General features: G+C 48.3%; 1 protein-coding gene across 1 annotated transcript in view; it reads left to right on the top strand.

Moving 5' to 3' along the window:
• Positions 1-120: 120 nt before the first annotated feature.
• The window catches only part of GNAZ (G protein subunit alpha z), a 40,554-nt gene continuing 22,721 nt past the window's right edge, over positions 121-17,953 (top strand). The window contains exons 1-5 of the mRNA XM_064168850.1: positions 121-140; positions 862-1,134; positions 1,250-1,393; positions 1,793-1,990; positions 15,535-16,819. Of these exons, the coding sequence (XP_064024920.1) occupies positions 16,097-16,819 (723 nt within the window). The 5' untranslated portion in view covers positions 121-140; positions 862-1,134; positions 1,250-1,393; positions 1,793-1,990; positions 15,535-16,096. The remainder of the gene's footprint in view (positions 141-861; positions 1,135-1,249; positions 1,394-1,792; positions 1,991-15,534; positions 16,820-17,953) is intronic.

The following is a 17,953-nucleotide window of genomic DNA, read 5'->3' as shown; positions in this document are numbered from 1 at the left end:
TGAAAATACCTACAGGTGATGGCATTTGCAGAGAGCGTGTGAATGATGATCTTCCTGCCCAGGATGCTGCAGTTATTCCTGCCAGAGCTGGTGCATGTGTGGAAGACTCTTTTCCTCACATCTGAAGTACAAGACTGAAGGTAATGTGGCAGTTTCTATAGTAACTACTTGCTCTTTATGGAACAGTGGATGAAACCTGCACACCTGCTCATTGTTCTTGTATCCTATTAGCCAGACTACTCAGTTACCACAGATACAGCTTTTTATTCCGTTCCCCTGCCAATAAAACTGTTTCAGGGATTTATGCAACTGCAAGTGAAGAGTGCATGTAGGAAGCAGCACTTTCAACCCCAGCGCTGTGTGGTCATACAAATGCACCAACAGACACAGGGCACGCAGACTGAGAGTGGAATTTCCAAACCAGCCTGCAAAGAGTCTGTATTTTTTAATTAAAGCAGGGCAAATGTATGATTTGAATGTTACCATTTTGCTGGCAGAACAATGCAAGTTGCATATGTGCCACTTCTGTTGTGAGGGTGAGCAGCTCACCAGAACAACTTTGCCAGTCTGGAGGCACTGGCAAACTGCATGACCTAAGATTTATTACTTGCAAGAAAATTTACCTCACATGGTATCCAGTTCATGGCTCTTATTTCTCTGTGAGAAAAGGAATGATGCTACGTTATGCTTTACACTGAAATGCTTCATTATTATAGTTCATTGATGCTGCAGCTCTGATGGTATCAGTACTGGAAGTGGTATTATCTAGAGGAATCAGATGCTTTCTGCACTGTAATGTCTGTCTGTGAGAAAAACTGCCTGTGTCCTCTGTCTGAAAATCTCTATTGCTGTCTCCAGCAGAAGTGCATCAGTAGCAGATGATGTTTATAAAATTGGCAGTGTCGGGAGAAATCACAGCTGATTGATCAGGGCAACTGTACAGTGGTACGGCCAAAAGGGAAAAGACACTAGGAAAAAATGTACAACAGAATGAACTGGCTACAAAGAGAATGATACTCAGCCTCACTGGAACCCGGCCCTAGCCAATTACAGACAAAGAGAGGAGAAGCGGCAGGCAGAAGAGGAAAAGCGGAAGGTATGCACGGCAGCGAGAGCACCTGGCTGGAGGCAAAGGTGGGATGCGAGCAGCAGATACGTTCCATGTAACTAACTAAACTGAGTTTCCTCCCTTTACCCTTGGTCGCATCATTCTAACATGTATGTGACTTGTTCCCTCTGCTTCCTCAAGTCTCCTCGAATGCGCAAGGTGAAGTTAATCTTGAAGATCGTGGGGCTGGCAGAGGCGTGCTCTGCGCTGCTGCAGGAGACGCGGCCCGGCTGGATGGAGCCCAGCAGACATCTGCATTTGAGCCTGCCCGAGGAAGCGGACCACGTATGTGCACGCGTGTTATGTAATGCGGAGCGCAGCGCAGCCACAAGGAGCGGGAGCGGTCCACGCAGCCTCCCGGCAGCACTGCTGCGCTCCCCGTGCGCCGCGGAGCCTCGGTGCAGCGGGGCGGGGCGCGGGGGCTGCAGGGCCCGGCCGCCCCCCGGGCGGGAGCCGCCGCCGGCCCCGGAGCCACCCGCCGGCCGCGCCCCCGCCCGCGGTACCCCCTGCCGTTGGCTTGGAAACGGGCTGGCAGCCTCCGCCTCCTCCTCCAGAGCCAGCCTCGCGCTCACCCTGCCCCGGCTTCCCGGCGAGATCGCTGAGCACCTCCCTGTCTCCCGCGGGGGCCACTGGACAAGTGTTGCCACTGAAAAATCCTCCTTTTCCTTACGTTTTGTTTTCTAGGGAGAAAATGCGGCAGGGCCGGGCGCGCCTGCTGCCGGGGCTGCGGGGCTAGCGCCTGCGGCCGCGGGGTATCTGCTCGCTGCCTGCCGGAGATGCTGCTGTGAGGAAGGGCCGGAGCGGAGGGAGAAGCGTCAGTGGCTGCGGGCGTTCGTACGGATGGAGTGAGGAGGTGGAGGCTGCCTGCCTGGCGCCGAGGAGGTGAGTGAAAGGTTCTACATTTCTCTCTCTCTGAAGCCAGTTTAGCCGTGAACACTTACTTCCTTCTCGTGTATTTCCAAACTAAAGACTTGTAAAGCAAGAAGAAAAGGAGGTCAGGTGGAAACAATAAGCTGCGCTTTTGCGGGCTGAAAGCAAAGACGAATGGCACTGCGAGGTAGAAATGTTTTGCTGTGTGTGAAGAAAAATAGTAAGGGGAGGCAGGCTACTGATACAGTGAAAATGACCTTCTGAAGGGATACTGGCCTTCTGCACACTGCTGCTTCAGCTCCAGCCCTCTTGCCCCACATGAAGTCATCTCCCTTTCCTGTCTCGGCTTGTAAGCCGTCAGTACCTGTGCCTCACTAAGATCTGTTGCGTTGCGTTCTCCTCTCCTAACGATTCAGAAGGAGAATCCATTAGATTCTGCCTGTTGGGAGAAGAACCTGCACGGTCTGTAGCACCTCCTCCCAGGGAAGTGCAGCCTGGCTGATGTGCCATCAGCACAGCCTGCTAGCTGCCGAATCTCTAGCCAGTGCTGCCTGCCACAGCCACATCTGCTCTCTGTGAGGCTGCGGCTCTGCAGATGCTCTCTCGCCGTGTGTGCTCATGCATGTGAAGGAATGGGGAGCTTTGCTCCTGCTGATCCGCACCTGTGGACGGCTCCCGTCTGCAGTTGTGAACCTCAAGTGTTTTGGTGCCCTTGCATTTGCATTTTGGGTGACCGATGTGCACACAAACCCTCCAAGCCCTTCTGCTACCTGGCAGAGCTGCACACAGCAAGATATCAGGTTAGCTTCTGCGAGCAGTGCTGAGCTGCTCTGGGTTTGGCTGCTTCGCCGTGCAGCTGTTTAACACCTGTTCTTGCGGTATTTGTTCTGGAGGCTGCCGACCTATCCTGACAACATTTTCCTGGGCAGGATTTGAGAAAGACTCCCCAGCCTTCCCCTCAGTGTTTCTTTCTAGCCATTTACTGATACTCTTCCACCCACAATTTGATTTTTATTTTGGCTCCCTGTTTCACGTCATTGTGGGTCACACCCTTTGGGCGGCTGTCAGAATTGTACCTACACAGCTTTCCACTGCAGGCCCCACGCTACTGTCAGCAGCTACTTGTGGATCTTGAAGGAGTAAAACGAGTGTGCATTTTGTAATTCCTTAGGAGAGGTTGTGGCTGGCTTTGTGGATGTAGACAGCTGGAGTCTGAGCGGATGGTTTAGGTGCTGTTGCAGGCAGAAACTGGCTCTTCTGCAACAGGGCATTTCTTTGCTAGCTGAAGAGATGCAGCTCTGCAGAATAGAGCTTTGTGCCATTAACTTCACTGCCTACATCAAATCATTTGGTTGGAAGCTATCATGCAAAAAGCACAGATCCTTGCCCTTGAGTAGAGGACATTATTACAGGATAGGCCTGTATGGATAGAAAAATGAAGTTCCAGTCTTCTAGAAGGCAGTGCCAGGTGCAGTCAAAAGAAAACATCTTGGTTGTAGGGCACATTTTGGAGAAAGGTCTCCTGACAGCTCCTGTTAGCAGGGCACTGAGCTGTATTTTCAAGGCAGAATCCTTCTGTGTGCATCTGTATGCTTTCAAGGAAAGAAAAGCAGACAAATTCTGTGTAAAATGGTGGAGATTTCCTTCTGACAATGGCCATTACAGAGGATGCTTTACCTCCATCTGAGGGTTATGTGCTTGTCACTTCATTGGCCACAGGTGACTACTGGATATGACTCCTCTGGAGGCATTACCTTGAATTTGGTAACCCTCCGGTACAGCTCAGTGTGGCAGCTACAGGCCTTGGCTTTGGATTTAACTACGATAATCTAAAAATAACCAGGTAGGTACCTCTGAGGGGCTGAAGTGGCAATGTTCTGGCTGTCTCAGTTCAGGTGAATAAGGGATGTATGGTGTAAGAAACTGAGACAGAACCAGGAAACAGAAATGCCTCATCTTGAGGAATCTACCTGCTGAGCAGCAGGGAATGGGATAGGTAGAAGTGATGAGGACAACAGAAAACTTAGTAGACAACAAAAGCTTAAGTCCTTAAATGGTGAAGTCAGCTCTTCCTCTCCAGTTTAAGCAGATAAGGATTTTGACAGATGGTAGAGTCTTGGTTGGCAGGTAGAGGGGAGGCAGTGTAAGGGAATGGTGTCCTTTTTCTCTCTCCCCACCCCAATGGATTAAAGAAAAAGATTCTTAATTTCTTTGGGCTAGGTCACAGCAATTTTACTTATTTCAGAAGAGATTCTCCAGATTGATGTAACCGAAAACCAGAATTGAATCTCTTTTGTGTAAAGTTTTGGTGCTGCTTTCACGGGAGCCATTGGAAGTTTTGTCACTAATTTCAGTGGGAGAGAGCCCAGGCTCGATAGAAGCAGGCAGAGTGTCCATGACTGGGTTCTCCCATGCCCTCTAGGAACAACAATGTGGAGCTGATTTCAGTGAGGTCACAGTCTCAATGACAAATGCAGCGACTCTGCTGGCAGCACCAACTCTAATTTGTAAATTAGCAATGATTTCAGTCACCCTCCTTCTGCTGAGGAAATGGCAGCCTTATTCCCACCATCGCTGGCAGGATTGGTGCTGCCCACCTGCAGCACCACCGGCTCGCTGCACGAGCACTCAGCTGTTCTGCTGTACCTGAGGGAACTTCTACAGCAAAGCCCTGCAAAATCTGCAGCATGTGTGCTGGGTGAGGAAAATGGTACCTTCTGAATGAAAGACAAGGCTACGTTTTGTTCCCTGTGATCCCTAAAGTGTCCAGGATAAATTCACATCCATTTGTAGTGACAAAAGATTCCCTTCAGTCTGCTTCAGAAAGGAATTTGACTCCAGCATTATCTGTTATATTCGAAGTTCACACTTCTGTTAAACTTCCCAGAAGCCAAGAGTGGTGACTAAAAAATCCAAATTTCAGATATTTGATGAACGAATAATCAGAAAGGGGAGAAACTAGACCCAAAAGAACTGGCAGTGACTCTCCTCCCAAAGTCCCCATGCGATCTAAGGGCTACAATACACAAAATGGCAGAGAGGCTAAATCCAGCTTTTACTTATTCTGCTGTTAAATTTGGGGTTGATACACACCAGCACTCAAAGGTCTTTGAGCTTTGCCTTAGTGTAATCGAGGACAGGATTTAACCCTTACACCAAAAGCTTCCTCTCAGCTGTTGCTTTCCGCTAACACTGAGGGGCAATGATAAGGCAGGGTGGCAGGAGCAGGTGACTGATGTGAGCCATCCTTTCTGTGTCACTTTGGCCTTGTTTTCTAGAGATTTGTTACTACTAAATACATTCCAAGTCACAGCTAACAAACCACGTGGCCACATTTCAGAAGGCAGCAGCTTTCCATATGTTTATTTACTTCTGTAGCTCAGAGCATTATCCACGGTTCAGCAGAAACTCCGCTCTCCCCAGAATCCCAGTTTATTATTAGCTATTGGACATCCAACATGTCATTACAGAGCACACTTTTACCCAGCAAATCCCATTTTCCTCTGCCCTGGTTTCTCTTTAAACCCCTGATACCAGAGGGCTGTTTCAGCTCTGGATTGCTAAGTCATCATCTCAAAAGCCAAGGGTGACAACATTGCCAGACAACCCAGTGGCAACGACCAGTGGTCATCCTGGGTGGCAGGAGAGCATAACGAGGCAGATCTGAAAACCTGGATTCAGGTTCTAGCTATTCATTCTGCCCCCACAGGTGAATAATCATGACCAGCAGGGGGATAGTATCAGAGGGAACCACAACTTGTTCATCGGGTATTTCCCCAGCAGATTTGTTCAACAGTGACTGCTGGAGCAGGCATAAGGAGCAATTACTACCATTGCTTTTGGGTGCCTATAACTTGGGCACCTACCCGTGGAGCAATTGTTGAAGCTTGCCTTATAGGTGAAGAAGAAAAGGTATTCCTACAATGGAATTAATCAGACTGTGTTTTGAGCACTCAGCCTGAGCAGCGCTGACCTCTGGGAGTGACCATCTCCCTCCACTGCCTACAGAGGAAACCTGAGTGACTGCAGAGGTAGCCACCTACATGCAAATGTTAAATCTGGACATGTGAGTCCCACTCTTGCTGCCTGCATTGTGGTGTTTAGCCAGTCTTAGCTAGCTAATCATGGAGATATTTTCCTGCTTCACCATAAATATTTGCATGCAATAGTATCACAGTATCAACAAGGTTGGAAGAGACCTCATAGATCATCAAATCCAACCCTGCTACTCCTTGCCCCCTAGCCCTCCTTCCTTTGGCAGCGAGGCCAGCAGGCTGGTTTGTTCCCCTACAGCCCCTTACTGCTGCTGTCACCATGTGGAGGAAGGACCTCACTAGATCAGTAAAAGTAACCCAAACCTTTGATCCAGATTTCCCAGTGTCCCAGACAAGGTCCTAGCAGACATCCCCAGCGTTTCTGCCCTTTGTGTGCCTGCTGTCTCTGTTTGCCATGAGGCCTCACCACCTTCATCCCCGCAGAAGGCGTGGAGGCAAACGCCGTTAGACAGCACATCGAGTGTGGCTGCACAGCTCGTCTGGCACAGGCGTGCCGGGGAAGGGAGAGCACAGCTCGGAGCAGACCCATGGCTGCACAGTCAGCTCTGAGGGGGCTTGCTGCCTAGATGGGGTATGCACAGGGGGTTTATCCTCTCCCTTCTAAGGCAGGAGTCAAAAGGACACTTTTGTACCTTTCTGAAAATTAAGCAATTTGAGTAAAGTTGGAGGGTTAAATACAAAGCTTCTTTGGATGTTTACCAGCCCAGGTCAGGCACTGGGAATGCATTCACAGCACAGGACTTCACTTGGCTAGAGAACAGTCATGTGTACACTGTGGAGTGGTTTGGGTTTTTTCAGTTTGGACATCTTACAAGGAAAGGAAGGCCAGGATATTGCCTGTTGCCTATCTCTAGTGTTAATGCTATGGGAGAGGATTCAAACCAATGTTTTTCCCATATGATTTAAAGCACTAAAACCCATCAGAAAGTTCCTGCATATGGTGGTAACCAAACCCATCCTAAACTAAAATGTAAACATGGAACAACATTTTCCTGTGCAGAACAAACACTGCTGCACTGGAGCATCTCTCTGAACTGCTTGGTAGTGTTCCACAGAAGAAATTTGTTGCATCTGGCCCTTGGCAGGAAGATTCAGGGCAGTCTAACAGAACCATTTGATAGTGGCAGGTATTTAAATATTCTCAGGAGTGCTGAGCTCCTCCTGAGGCCTCATTTTGTACTGCTCAGCGAGGGTAGAATCTCACCTCCACCAGTCATTGCAGGGATGCGTTTTTAACCCCTTGTCCACAAACAGTTTGTAACTGAGTGGCTTTTCTGTTGGTGTTTAAAATGCTACAGCTGCTCTCAACGTGAGCCATTCTTCTGCCACCATTGCTCCTGTTCCCTGACAGAGTCCTCTGTTTCCTGCTGTTCATGTTCCCAAAGGCCACTCTGAACTTTGCCTCATCCCTGTGACGATGCAGGTGCGGCGAGTTTGCGCTGTGCAAGGCTGCTCACAGCCAGACTGCTGAAGACTTGCTGTCATTTTTTGAAGCTGCAGGAACAAATCCTTGGCTACCGATTGCAACACTCTCTTAACTGCAGGGATCAGCAGCTCTTGTTTGAGGCGTGGCAACGTTTTGGGCTGTACACATCAGTGCCTCGCACTCCTGCAATGGCTTTGATCCCACAGGTCAGGTAAATCTGTAGTGGGCTGCAGCAAAGCAAGAGTCAGGTGCCAGCAGCAGGAATCTCTGAGCTCTAACACTGCAGAGGACTGTTGTCCACCTTGCCCAAGAGCACTGACTGTACACTGCAGTTCTGTGTAACTCAAGTTCAAGCACTGCTAGAGTACTACCCTACCCAGGAGCTGAGATACTGCTTCTGTTACAGGCCTGCTCTCTGCCAGGGCACGTTACAAACGAAGATGAAATGTTGACAGAGGACAGTGCCCTGCTCTGTGACAAGAGAAGCCTCTCTCCTGGTTGTACTGCTGGCCTAGCAGCTCTATCTGTTTCCCCACTTCAGCAGTCAAGGAAACCCAGCACAGCCACTGAGAGCGTAGCCTCTAGAGATCATAGCTGGAGAGAGTTCTGGTTTATGCTGGGATTTAGGCTGCTCCAGTCTGGCTCTGCAGTGGAGGCTGGATCACAACCCCCCACTTCTCCCTACTCAGCTCTAACTTCAGATCAAGGCTAGGAGTGTATTTTTGACTAATTCATCTCCAGACAGAGGTAGTCTGTGATTAATCAAAGCTTGTCTGTATGGCTGCAGCCTTGGGTGCTTTTCATGATTTGTCCAAGCTCACTGAAAGCTCACACAAACAAGGCAATTCCAGAAAGCAATGCAGTGCTTGGAAACATCCTTCTCCAGGAGGCCAGACAGAAGCCTCTCAGTCTGTGCAGCGCTGCTCTCGCTCGCCTATGACAGATGATGTGCAAATGAAGTTCTCTTGGCCATGCTGGTTACGATCTCTCTTCGCCTGTGTTGTGAAGTAGATTTATATCTGATGGGGCTACATTAGGAGTATGTCAGGCTCATTGTTTACTTGGTGTCAGCACCTGCTCTGCCAGCAGCATCAGCTGTAGATGCTGCATTTTTCAAGACGTAATTTCAAAGGGTGTGGGTTTTTTCAGAGTTACCTAGCTGAAACAGCCTTGTGAAATGCTGCTTTTCCCTGCAGATCACTTCTTCAGTGTGTATGGGATTGGTCAGGCAAGTGGAGATCAACACAACAGAAACATAGAAGGCCAAGAATGTCACAGAAGAATGCAGGTGTGCAGGGTGTCTTGGTTCAGTGCTTCCTTTTCACTTGTATGGAAGCCTTTGAAGTGCTACCTCATGTGAGCTCCCTCCTGCTACTAGCACAAAAGATGGGAAGAGACAGCTGAAATGTTTGTGCAGGGTCCCCATGCTACTTAATGGCAGCCACGAGAAGCTGGAATACGAACACAGACCATGTCTCATTCCTAAGAGCTGGGACAAAGAAGCTCTCAGAACAGTGAAGGAGGGCCTCAGTGTTACGCTGGCAGTCTCCCATCTTGTTCTGCTCTTTCTGTGCTACTCCTCTGTCTCTAAACCAGTAAAATACAGCTTTTGCTGGGTGCTTCCCTAATGTATGGAGCCTTTGCTGGGCAGAGAGATGACACAAACTGTTTGCTTTACTCCTCCTGAAGTATTTGCTACAAAAGCTACTTTGGGAGGAGACTTGTGTCAGTGGCACTGCATCTTAAGAGGATTGCTGCCAGCTAGAGGAACTTGTAACAAAATTTGAATTGCCTTGAGATGGGCTGGGCTGGAAGCTAAGTCATCTGTGAGCTCTTCAACAGTTGACTCCCTTTGTGCTTTGGGGGAGGTGGGAGGACATTTATCAGACCTTTGCTTAGAGTTGAGAAGTTCTGTGTGCCTTGTGATCTGGAATAGCTGTAGCTTCTTGGGTCGGTATTGGGTCAGGACTTGTTCTTTCCATACTGAGTTGCATCCAGTGTGGAATTTTTCAGCCTTCCAGCAATGAAGATGCAAAAGCTGTTTAAAAGTCACAGGTGGCATTAGGAGGCAATACCCTTGTCACCTGTTCACAGTTCCAGCACTGACTCCAGCACCTCCATTTAAAAGTCTTGAGGTGTGCTGTAACTGAAGCAACACATAACAAGCCCATGAGTTTGGGCACACCTACCCTAGGAGGCTACAGGTATGCACCAGGCACGAAATGCTGTGTTACTAACCCACTGGCCCCAGATCCCTGAAGAGGCAGCACCCCCGCCCCTGCCAGCTGAGCAGGCTAAGTGGTCTCATGCTCTCTTAACAAAGTTTTCAAGATAAAAGATTGCTGGATTTGGGCTCCCAGCAGGTGACTCTGCTTTGTGAGTGCGGGGTGCACTGGGTGGCTGGAAGGCTGACAGCTGCAGCAGCTTTTATACTGTTCTGTCCCAATCTGCCTTGCAGAGAAATGTGTGTGTGACCTTTCCACTGGGGGATGGATGCATTCTGAGTAACCTCTGCTACTCCCTAGCCCACATCTGGGCCTGTTTCTGATAGTTGTTTTTATAACAGCACTGACAGCAGATTGTTAGTGAGCAAAAGGAAATAGAAAGGTACTTCATCATCTTTCCCTGCAGACCTCACGTGTCTGATGCTGAATGCTAACTACGGTGGGTAGGATTCCATGGCTCCCTATGAGCAGAAACATCTGAGCTATATGTGCCATCTTAATAGTAGGATAGGGTGTTACCAGAAGGAATTTTTCTGTTAATATGAGAAATGAATAACTAAGGATCCATTGCTGAATAATGAATAAACTAAAGGCTCGATTAGCACCTTTCAGCTTTAAGATAATTTTAGTGCCACAGCTATTTGAGTCAAGAAGAGATGTCACTGAGAGTAAAAAGAACAAAAGAGCAGCCACTTGAAGTGCTGCTGCTAAACTTCTGCTGTGTGGTTATTGTCATACGTTTGTCTGGTTTGTGAAACTCTCACTCAGGCTGCTCGGGACTGCCTCATGCAGGAGAACCTGGGTTCTGTCACTGGTAACTCGAGCAGCAGTGCACAGAGTGCCATAAATCAACCTCTTGGTCCTCATGTTTGATTCAAGAGCCTACTTCAAACGATATGAATGAAACCTCGCAGGGCACAAAAAGGTGAGCTGATTAATTGGATGCCTTAAAGAAGAAGACTGAGTTCTGGCTGAGGTGTGAGATAAAGGGGAGACCTTTCTGACCTCAGCATTGGAGAACTTCAACAATTATTTGCAGGCAGAATCAAAGGTGTAAAGAAGTAGTACAAATGTTGGCATGGGTCTCAGTCAAAGTACAGCAACGTGATTGCATGGCCAGGGAGTCTGCAGGACTATAGGGAATAAAAAACCTGTAATGCAAGAGAAAATCTGAATGCTGGAAATGTCCTTCCTCAGAGTTGAATAGGAACAGTAATCCCCCTCCTTCCCCTCTCTCCACACGCATAGGTAGTCTTTACTGTGAGTGAAAAAGAACTCACTCGATGTAGGACTGTAAAGAAATTTATCAAGGTGGCAAAATGTTGTAAAAAATATTGTTAGCTTAGTTTCTATGTGCAGGAGCTAATTAGCCATTGGTCAGGGCTGTCCTTGAAAGTTCCAGGTCCTAGACTTCTGGTCTGTGAAATGGGAGTGTATCTGATTTTTTGATTTTGTGCCCAAAGCAGTCTGACATCAGAAGCAGGACATGGATACCTTCATATCAACTCCATATTGTTAACCAAATCAAACTTCATATCAATTTCATAGCAGTAATTTCCTGTCAAAACTGTCACCAGGGTTAACCTTCACAGGCAGCTTATGAGAAAAGCTTTCTGGAGTACAGGGTAGCTTCGGCAGTGCTCAGCTGCCTGAGCTGTACCTGTGGAAGCTCTCCACACAGCAGGGTTTTAAGGTTTTCAAAGCTTCTGTGTTTCAAAAGAGGAGCAGAATGAGACCAGGCGTAGGCTGCAGCTGTAATCTGTGCTTGGTTGAGTCCTCTCCCATGAGTCACACTCCAGAGAACACTGTGGATTCTGTTTAGCCTCTCGGGATGTGTGTGTGTGCGCCCTGGTCTGTGGTTTCATACTTCATCCACTCCTTATCTTGCCTTCTGTGGATAAAATCGTGTTTGAGTTGCTCTGATGGAACCTCACCTGATGTGGATACCATCTGATGGTGCTCACAGGATTAGTTTTACATGTGGCCTAACGCGGGAAATTGCTCTCTGCCACATTCATCCCTGGTAAGCCCTGCTTCTGTGGTGATACCCACACTCTTTTTCCTCTCTTTCCCTTCTACTAGGTACAGAATTGTAACCTGTTGATAAACCTCACAAACCTGCTGCAGTTCATTTGTCCTTTCCTCAATGAGACCACCATGAGAATTATTGGCTCAATTCTTTCACAGTCCTGCTTTCCTATCCTGCTCTCTTCCAGTCTGAACAGCATTTTGATGTTCTTCCTGCATCCTGTTGCTCTTCCCTCTCAAGCTTTCTCTGAGCTACTGTCCCTGAGCTCACTTGATACTGTTCTCTGCACAAATCTCTGTTGCCCTTCTGGCTTGTGTCTCATGTTCAGCAGCTGCTACTGCCTCATGCTCATTCACCCCAGCTCTGGTTTTCTGGATTCCATTCATAGAGGTTCCTTCTGACTTGTGCTCATGAAATGTTGCTCATTTGCTGCTGTCTAGATCCCAGCTTTAACTTTCACGTTGCCAGTTCACTTCTCCACTGCTCTGAAGCCTTTTTGTGCATTCAGGATTCATTACTTCTACTCAAACCATTTTCTGTATTTTACTCTCCTCCTTCCCAACCCTTTTGCTTTGCCTCTCATTGCAAGCCTTGTCTGGCCACCTTCCAGCCCTGATTCACTCTCAGCAATGTCTTTTCTCTAGCAAAACCATTCTGGCGGAAATCTGATCACCCAGGCGACTTCCTCCTCCATGGATTTATCCTCTCTTCTTTTTTTTTCCCCTAGTGTAATTAAATTCCATATGTGCAGGCCCCTCTTTACAGTTCTGAGTCAATCCTTTCCCAGTGGCCTTTCTTCTCTGTATGGATTTCTGCTGATTTCTGCCAGTGCTCTTAGCTCGCCTTTTCTTCCTCCATTGCTCTCCCTTCATTCTGCTTTCCATGGATATGGAAGTTTCCAGTTTCCTGAATTTATCTACCCTTTCAGTTTACCCTAGAAATCTTGTCTAGCTTCTGTATGATTCTCTCATACCTTGCCTTCATTTTTGCCTCTCCTCTGGTTCTTTCCCTTAAAACACACATCAGAAGCACTGTGATTTGCTCCTGTAAAGCCTCCAAGATGCTTTCTCACCCATCACCACAAAGCTGGGCTGTTGTTTCCATGGTTCCCGTCTACTGGAGCCTCTTCTGCTTGCCTCTTGCTTGGCTTCAAGTTTCAATGTCTGAATCTTCCCTGGATGCTCCTATGGAATTTTGCAGCAATCATCTATTAATCTTCTTCTAGCTCAGATGTAATGCTCTCATCACATACCAGTGCCAGTCCTGGCCTATACTGGTTCGTCCTGCTAGTCAGCAGTTGTGTCCAGGTCCACACTGGTTCACCTATGGATCTCCTTTAAGCAAGGTTACAGGTAGGAAAGGGATTTAAAACTATACATAGTATCAGTAAAAGTATTTAAGGGCAAGTGGTTGCAAGCTCAGTTGTCCCAGGCTAACATCCCAAGGAACTTCAGGAAAGAATATGTAGAACTGTTCTGACTCATATTAAGGGATTCAGAGTGGTTGTTGTAGCCATTTGTCCTTCCATACAGGCATGTGCCACATGCCCAGATACCACCACACTTCTGTTTTGGAACTGCTGAAGGGGGATTCAGAGTTCTGCAAGAACCTACCTAATGCCAAGATGCTGCCACGGAGCTGTGGACCCCAGAGGTGCCCAGCAGTGGGAAGGTGGCTCTGAAGCAGACACACAGACTCTGCCTTTCCATTCGTCAGCCCAGCAACAATTAGAAGAGGTTTGCAAGTGACTTCAAATGCCTTCAGGAGAAAGGCACACAAAACAGAGGGACCACGATCAGTGTAGCCCAGTGTGACCAAACACAAGAGTAAGAGAACAGTGTAATACCTCTAGTGACAGCGAGTCTGGGATTGTCACACTTGTTTCTAGCACTTGAGGAATGAAATCCAAACAGATAATTTATTTTCTCCCAAATAAATGCTCCAGGAGTGATGTTTTTTTCATGTAAGTGTGAGATGCTAAGACACTCAAGAAGCTGAGCTTCATTCTTGATTTGAATCATACAACCCTTCCTCATGCTGCAGCTGTTGTAATTATCCTCATCTGTACCTGTGAAGACTCTGCCTGCAAGTGCTTCTGCTCTACTCTGCCGCAATTAGCATTATTTAAAGGTTAGCTAAAACTCTTATTTGATGTCATTAATTTCTACCATGGTGGCAGCTACTGAGAGGGTAAAGCAGGAGCTCCCTGGCTGGTGGTGACTTGTAGCAAGACAAAAGTGAGAGCTGAAATTCTCACCACTAAACCTTACAAACTGCTGGAGTGGTGCGGCCAGGCAGGAGTGAGACCCACTGCACCCTGCTGTGTGTCTGTGGCAGTGTCTTAACCTGTGATGTGAGGAAGCGAAAAGCACAGGAAATCCACTGCTCCATTTCAGATGCTTAGTTACAGATTGCTACTCTGCGGGGCTGAAATGTCTTCCCTTTGCTAAAATTTCTGCTGTGATGCTCCAGAGGCAGAGGAAGCAGGTTACATGAGGTTGCAAGGAGCTGTAGTTGTTTCTCACTCACAGAAGTTAGAGGTTCACCACCTGACTGGATCGTTCTGTCACTCTCCAGAGCACTGTGGAATTGGAAAATGGAATTTAGGAATTTAGTCTTATTAAAATGTAGTAGAAATGATATTTCTTTAGTAGGGCTTTGAGACTTTTTAGCCTGCCCCTGAGGGTATCTCACTGGCTTGTAGTTCAGTGTGTGAAAATACTCTGAAGACCCTCTAGACAAGGAAACAGGCAAGGTGGATGCTCAGGTGGGCTGGGGCCAGCACACGGTGAGGAAGACCGGAGACATCTGTGATTGTGCTGCCCTCTGTGCTCAGAGCTGAGAAGGAGCAACAAGCCTCTCCTGGAGAAGAGGCAGCAGCTCTTGGCCGTGTGTTTCCCCTCTGTGAGAGTTGGCTGCTTCCTGCTGTTGCCCTCTGCAGAGTTCCAGCTAGTAGGCTTAACCTCTAATTTGGGAAAGAATAATTGCTCTAAGTCACTGAAAAGCTGTCAGCCCTTGCTTGAGATGGCATCTCCTGTGCTCTTTGTAAGAAAAAAATTGCCTGTAGTCACTGTTCACTTTTCCTGCATCTCACTTTGCTGTGTTAGAACTGGACGAGGGGATGCTTAACAGCTGCTGGCTTTGTGGGAAGAGGCTCACAGAGTTTGCTGGGGCAGTGCACGGCTGGATGATGAAGCAGGCAGCATGTTCAGCAGGACTCTTCCCCAGGGAGGGAGAAGAGCTGGTGCTGTAGTCCACAGACCAGTAACTCGCTTTCACAAAGCCATGAAGCAAAGTCAATCCCCTCCTTTTGCTTCCTCATTTAGTTATTTAAATGTTCAGTGCAAATAGAAAAGATGAAAGCAAGCTCAGGAGGACATCTGCCTGAGTACAAGATCTGCCTGACAGAAAGAGGGAGACTGGGCAAAAGGAGTCGTGAGTCTGGTTTGTTTTCTGCTTCAGGAAAAGCAGTCAGAACAGGACTGTGCAGGAAAAACACTGCCATAAGCTCTTGCTGAAGGAGAAATTGGGGCACAGCTCAGCACTGTTTGTTTTCATGTAGGTTTAGATAACAAAACACAGCAGACTGAAGGATTTGATTTGCTCAGAAATCACATTTTCTTAGCTCTGCAGGCCTCAGCTCTTCCTGGGTTTTTGCTAAGATTTTAGATATTTGCCTTTTTTAACCAATTTTTTCACCTGTATTTCTGTTTGGGACAATGAAAGGTTTAGAAGTGTAGGAGAGGAGGAGAAAGTGAGTGGCTCGCAAAAAGGAAGCAGAGGCTCTCATTTCATTCATTTCTTTTCCTGTTGTTTGGCAGGTGGGAAGCAGAGGTTTACAGAGCTGAGCTGGATCAGCTGAAGAAGTGGGGGAAGAGAAACAAAACAAGTGCAGCACCATTGAAAAGAGCTTCAGCTTTATCTAGCAGCATCACCACAGCAACCAGAGAGTGCAATTGAAAGACAAGGGCTAGAACGGAGAAAGTAAAAGTGCAGCTCCTTACCACTGGACAGAAGGCAGCAGAAGAGCAGGAAGGAGGAATGCAGAACAGGGAGGAGGATTTGATGGATCCAGCCGACTTGTGGCAAAGGGAAGTGTCCCTCCAGTAACAGGAATGTGCCACTCTCTATGCACTGGGAAGAGGAGTGCCATGAGATCTGCTGAAGAGACTATTTCTGTGGTTGTGTATCTACAGCGGCTCGCACGCCTGCTAGGCCTGAACTAGGTGGTACAGGCACCTTGGACCATCAGGCACTGCAGAGGGAGTTTTTCCTCCCACCTAGGAGTCCCTGGCAGGAGAACCGAAAGCCCCTGCAGGTTTCTGAGACGCAAGCAGAACGAGACCATCTCCAAGCCTTCCCTTCTGCACCCCCTGCTATACCATGGGATGTCGGCAAAGCTCTGAGGAGAAAGAGGCAGCGCGGCGGTCACGCAGGATCGACCGCCACCTGCGCTCGGAGAGCCAGCGCCAGCGCAGGGAGATCAAGCTCCTGCTGCTGGGCACCAGCAATTCTGGCAAGAGCACCATTGTAAAGCAGATGAAAATAATCCACAGTGGTGGCTTTAATCTGGAGGCCTGCAAAGAGTACAAGCCTCTGATCATCTACAATGCGATCGACTCCCTGACGCGGATCATCCGGGCTCTGGCCACCCTCAAGATCGAATTCCACAACCCTGACAGAGCCTATGATGCTGTGCAGCTCTTTGCCCTGACAGGCCCAGCTGAGAGCAAAGGGGAGATCACCCCTGAGCTGCTGGGAGTCATGAAGCGGCTGTGGGTGGACCCTGGGGTGCAGGAGTGCTTTTGCCGCTCCAACGAGTACCACTTGGAGGACAACGCTGCCTACTACCTGAACGACCTGGAGAGGATCGCGGCCCTGGACTACATCCCCACGGTGGAAGACATTCTGCGCTCGCGGGACATGACCACGGGCATTGTAGAAAATAAGTTCACCTTCAAAGAGCTGACTTTCAAAATGGTGGACGTGGGTGGGCAGAGATCTGAACGCAAAAAGTGGATCCACTGTTTCGAGGGGGTTACAGCAATAATTTTCTGCGTGGAGCTGAGTGGATATGACTTGAAGCTCTACGAGGACAACCAAACAGTAAGTGCACCTTCGGCTCCCTCTTCTCCTCCCTTAAGTGCACCTTTTGCGCCTTATTCTCTTCCCTTCTCCTCGTTTCCCTCTCCCCAGCATCTGGTCACCTTTTCTCCCCCAGCTCCTGACCCTCCCAAGGCAGTCATCCCCCAGTTCCCAGTCCCAGGTGTGATTTCCTTCCCCTCCCGAGGAGGATTCCTGTGTTTGGACAGCTGTCCCACTGGACAGCTCACGTTATTGACAGCTACTCTGGGGAGAGGGAGCTGCTCATCACCTGACTGCAGGTTGACAGAAATGTTTCTCTTGGTGCTTTTTGTTAACTGCTTACCTGGGGGTGGTGGGGGTGCTGCAAACCCCCCCGAAAGGGCAGGCTGTCATGTCCAAGGCCAGCTCACCTGCACGCCATGCAAGGCCTGGCAGTTTTGGCAGCTAAAATGGCAACAGGCAACAGCTTTCTCCCCATTGTTCCTGGGATTTCCAATCGAGTTTGGCATTAATGTATTGTTTTTTAAACCAAAGATGTTTTTTAACTAGCAGGGAACTTCACAAAGTGTTCCTGTTGTCTGCATGGGTGATTTGCCTTCCTGATGAATAGCTGTTCCTCCAGTGCTCTTGGCCTCTGCTTTTCACAGCACCCAAACAGGGTAACTGTGAAAAGATGTAAGAATAACTCTGTGTTTGCTCTCCAGTTCAGCTTGCCTCAGTTAACCTTTACAGGGCTCCACCTGAACATTTTTGACAGACTAGCCAAAAAGGAGGAAAAAAATCAATATCCTCTGAAAATTCCTTAGGTGCATTGATTTTTGATTCCAGCATCTACAGTCAAGTGAAGTAAGTTAAGTCTGGGTTATTGCAGAGGGACACGGGAGGACACTTTTATACAGTGATGTAACAGCCTGGAGGGCTGATCTGTGAGCTCTTTGTCTCTTTCTGCCGTCTGCTGTTCCCTGCTGCTGCTTCTAGGCTGCACTCAGCATGAAGTTCATCCTTCAGCTTCCACCTGTAGGCAGCCACTGGCCATGGCTATAGATGGCCACAGAGGTGCCCTTCTATAGTCCTATTTTTGTGGTGCATTAGAATACAGAGGGAATATGTGAGAAGAGTCATCTTCCAGAAGCTCCTGCTGGAGTGGCCAAAAGG

The sequence above is a fragment of the Pogoniulus pusillus genome, chromosome 30, assembly GCF_015220805.1.
Source record: "Pogoniulus pusillus isolate bPogPus1 chromosome 30, bPogPus1.pri, whole genome shotgun sequence".
Classification (NCBI taxonomy): domain Eukaryota; kingdom Metazoa; phylum Chordata; class Aves; order Piciformes; family Lybiidae; genus Pogoniulus; species Pogoniulus pusillus.
Note: the sequence above shows the minus strand (reverse complement) of the source record. Positions and strands in the feature narration are given on the sequence as shown.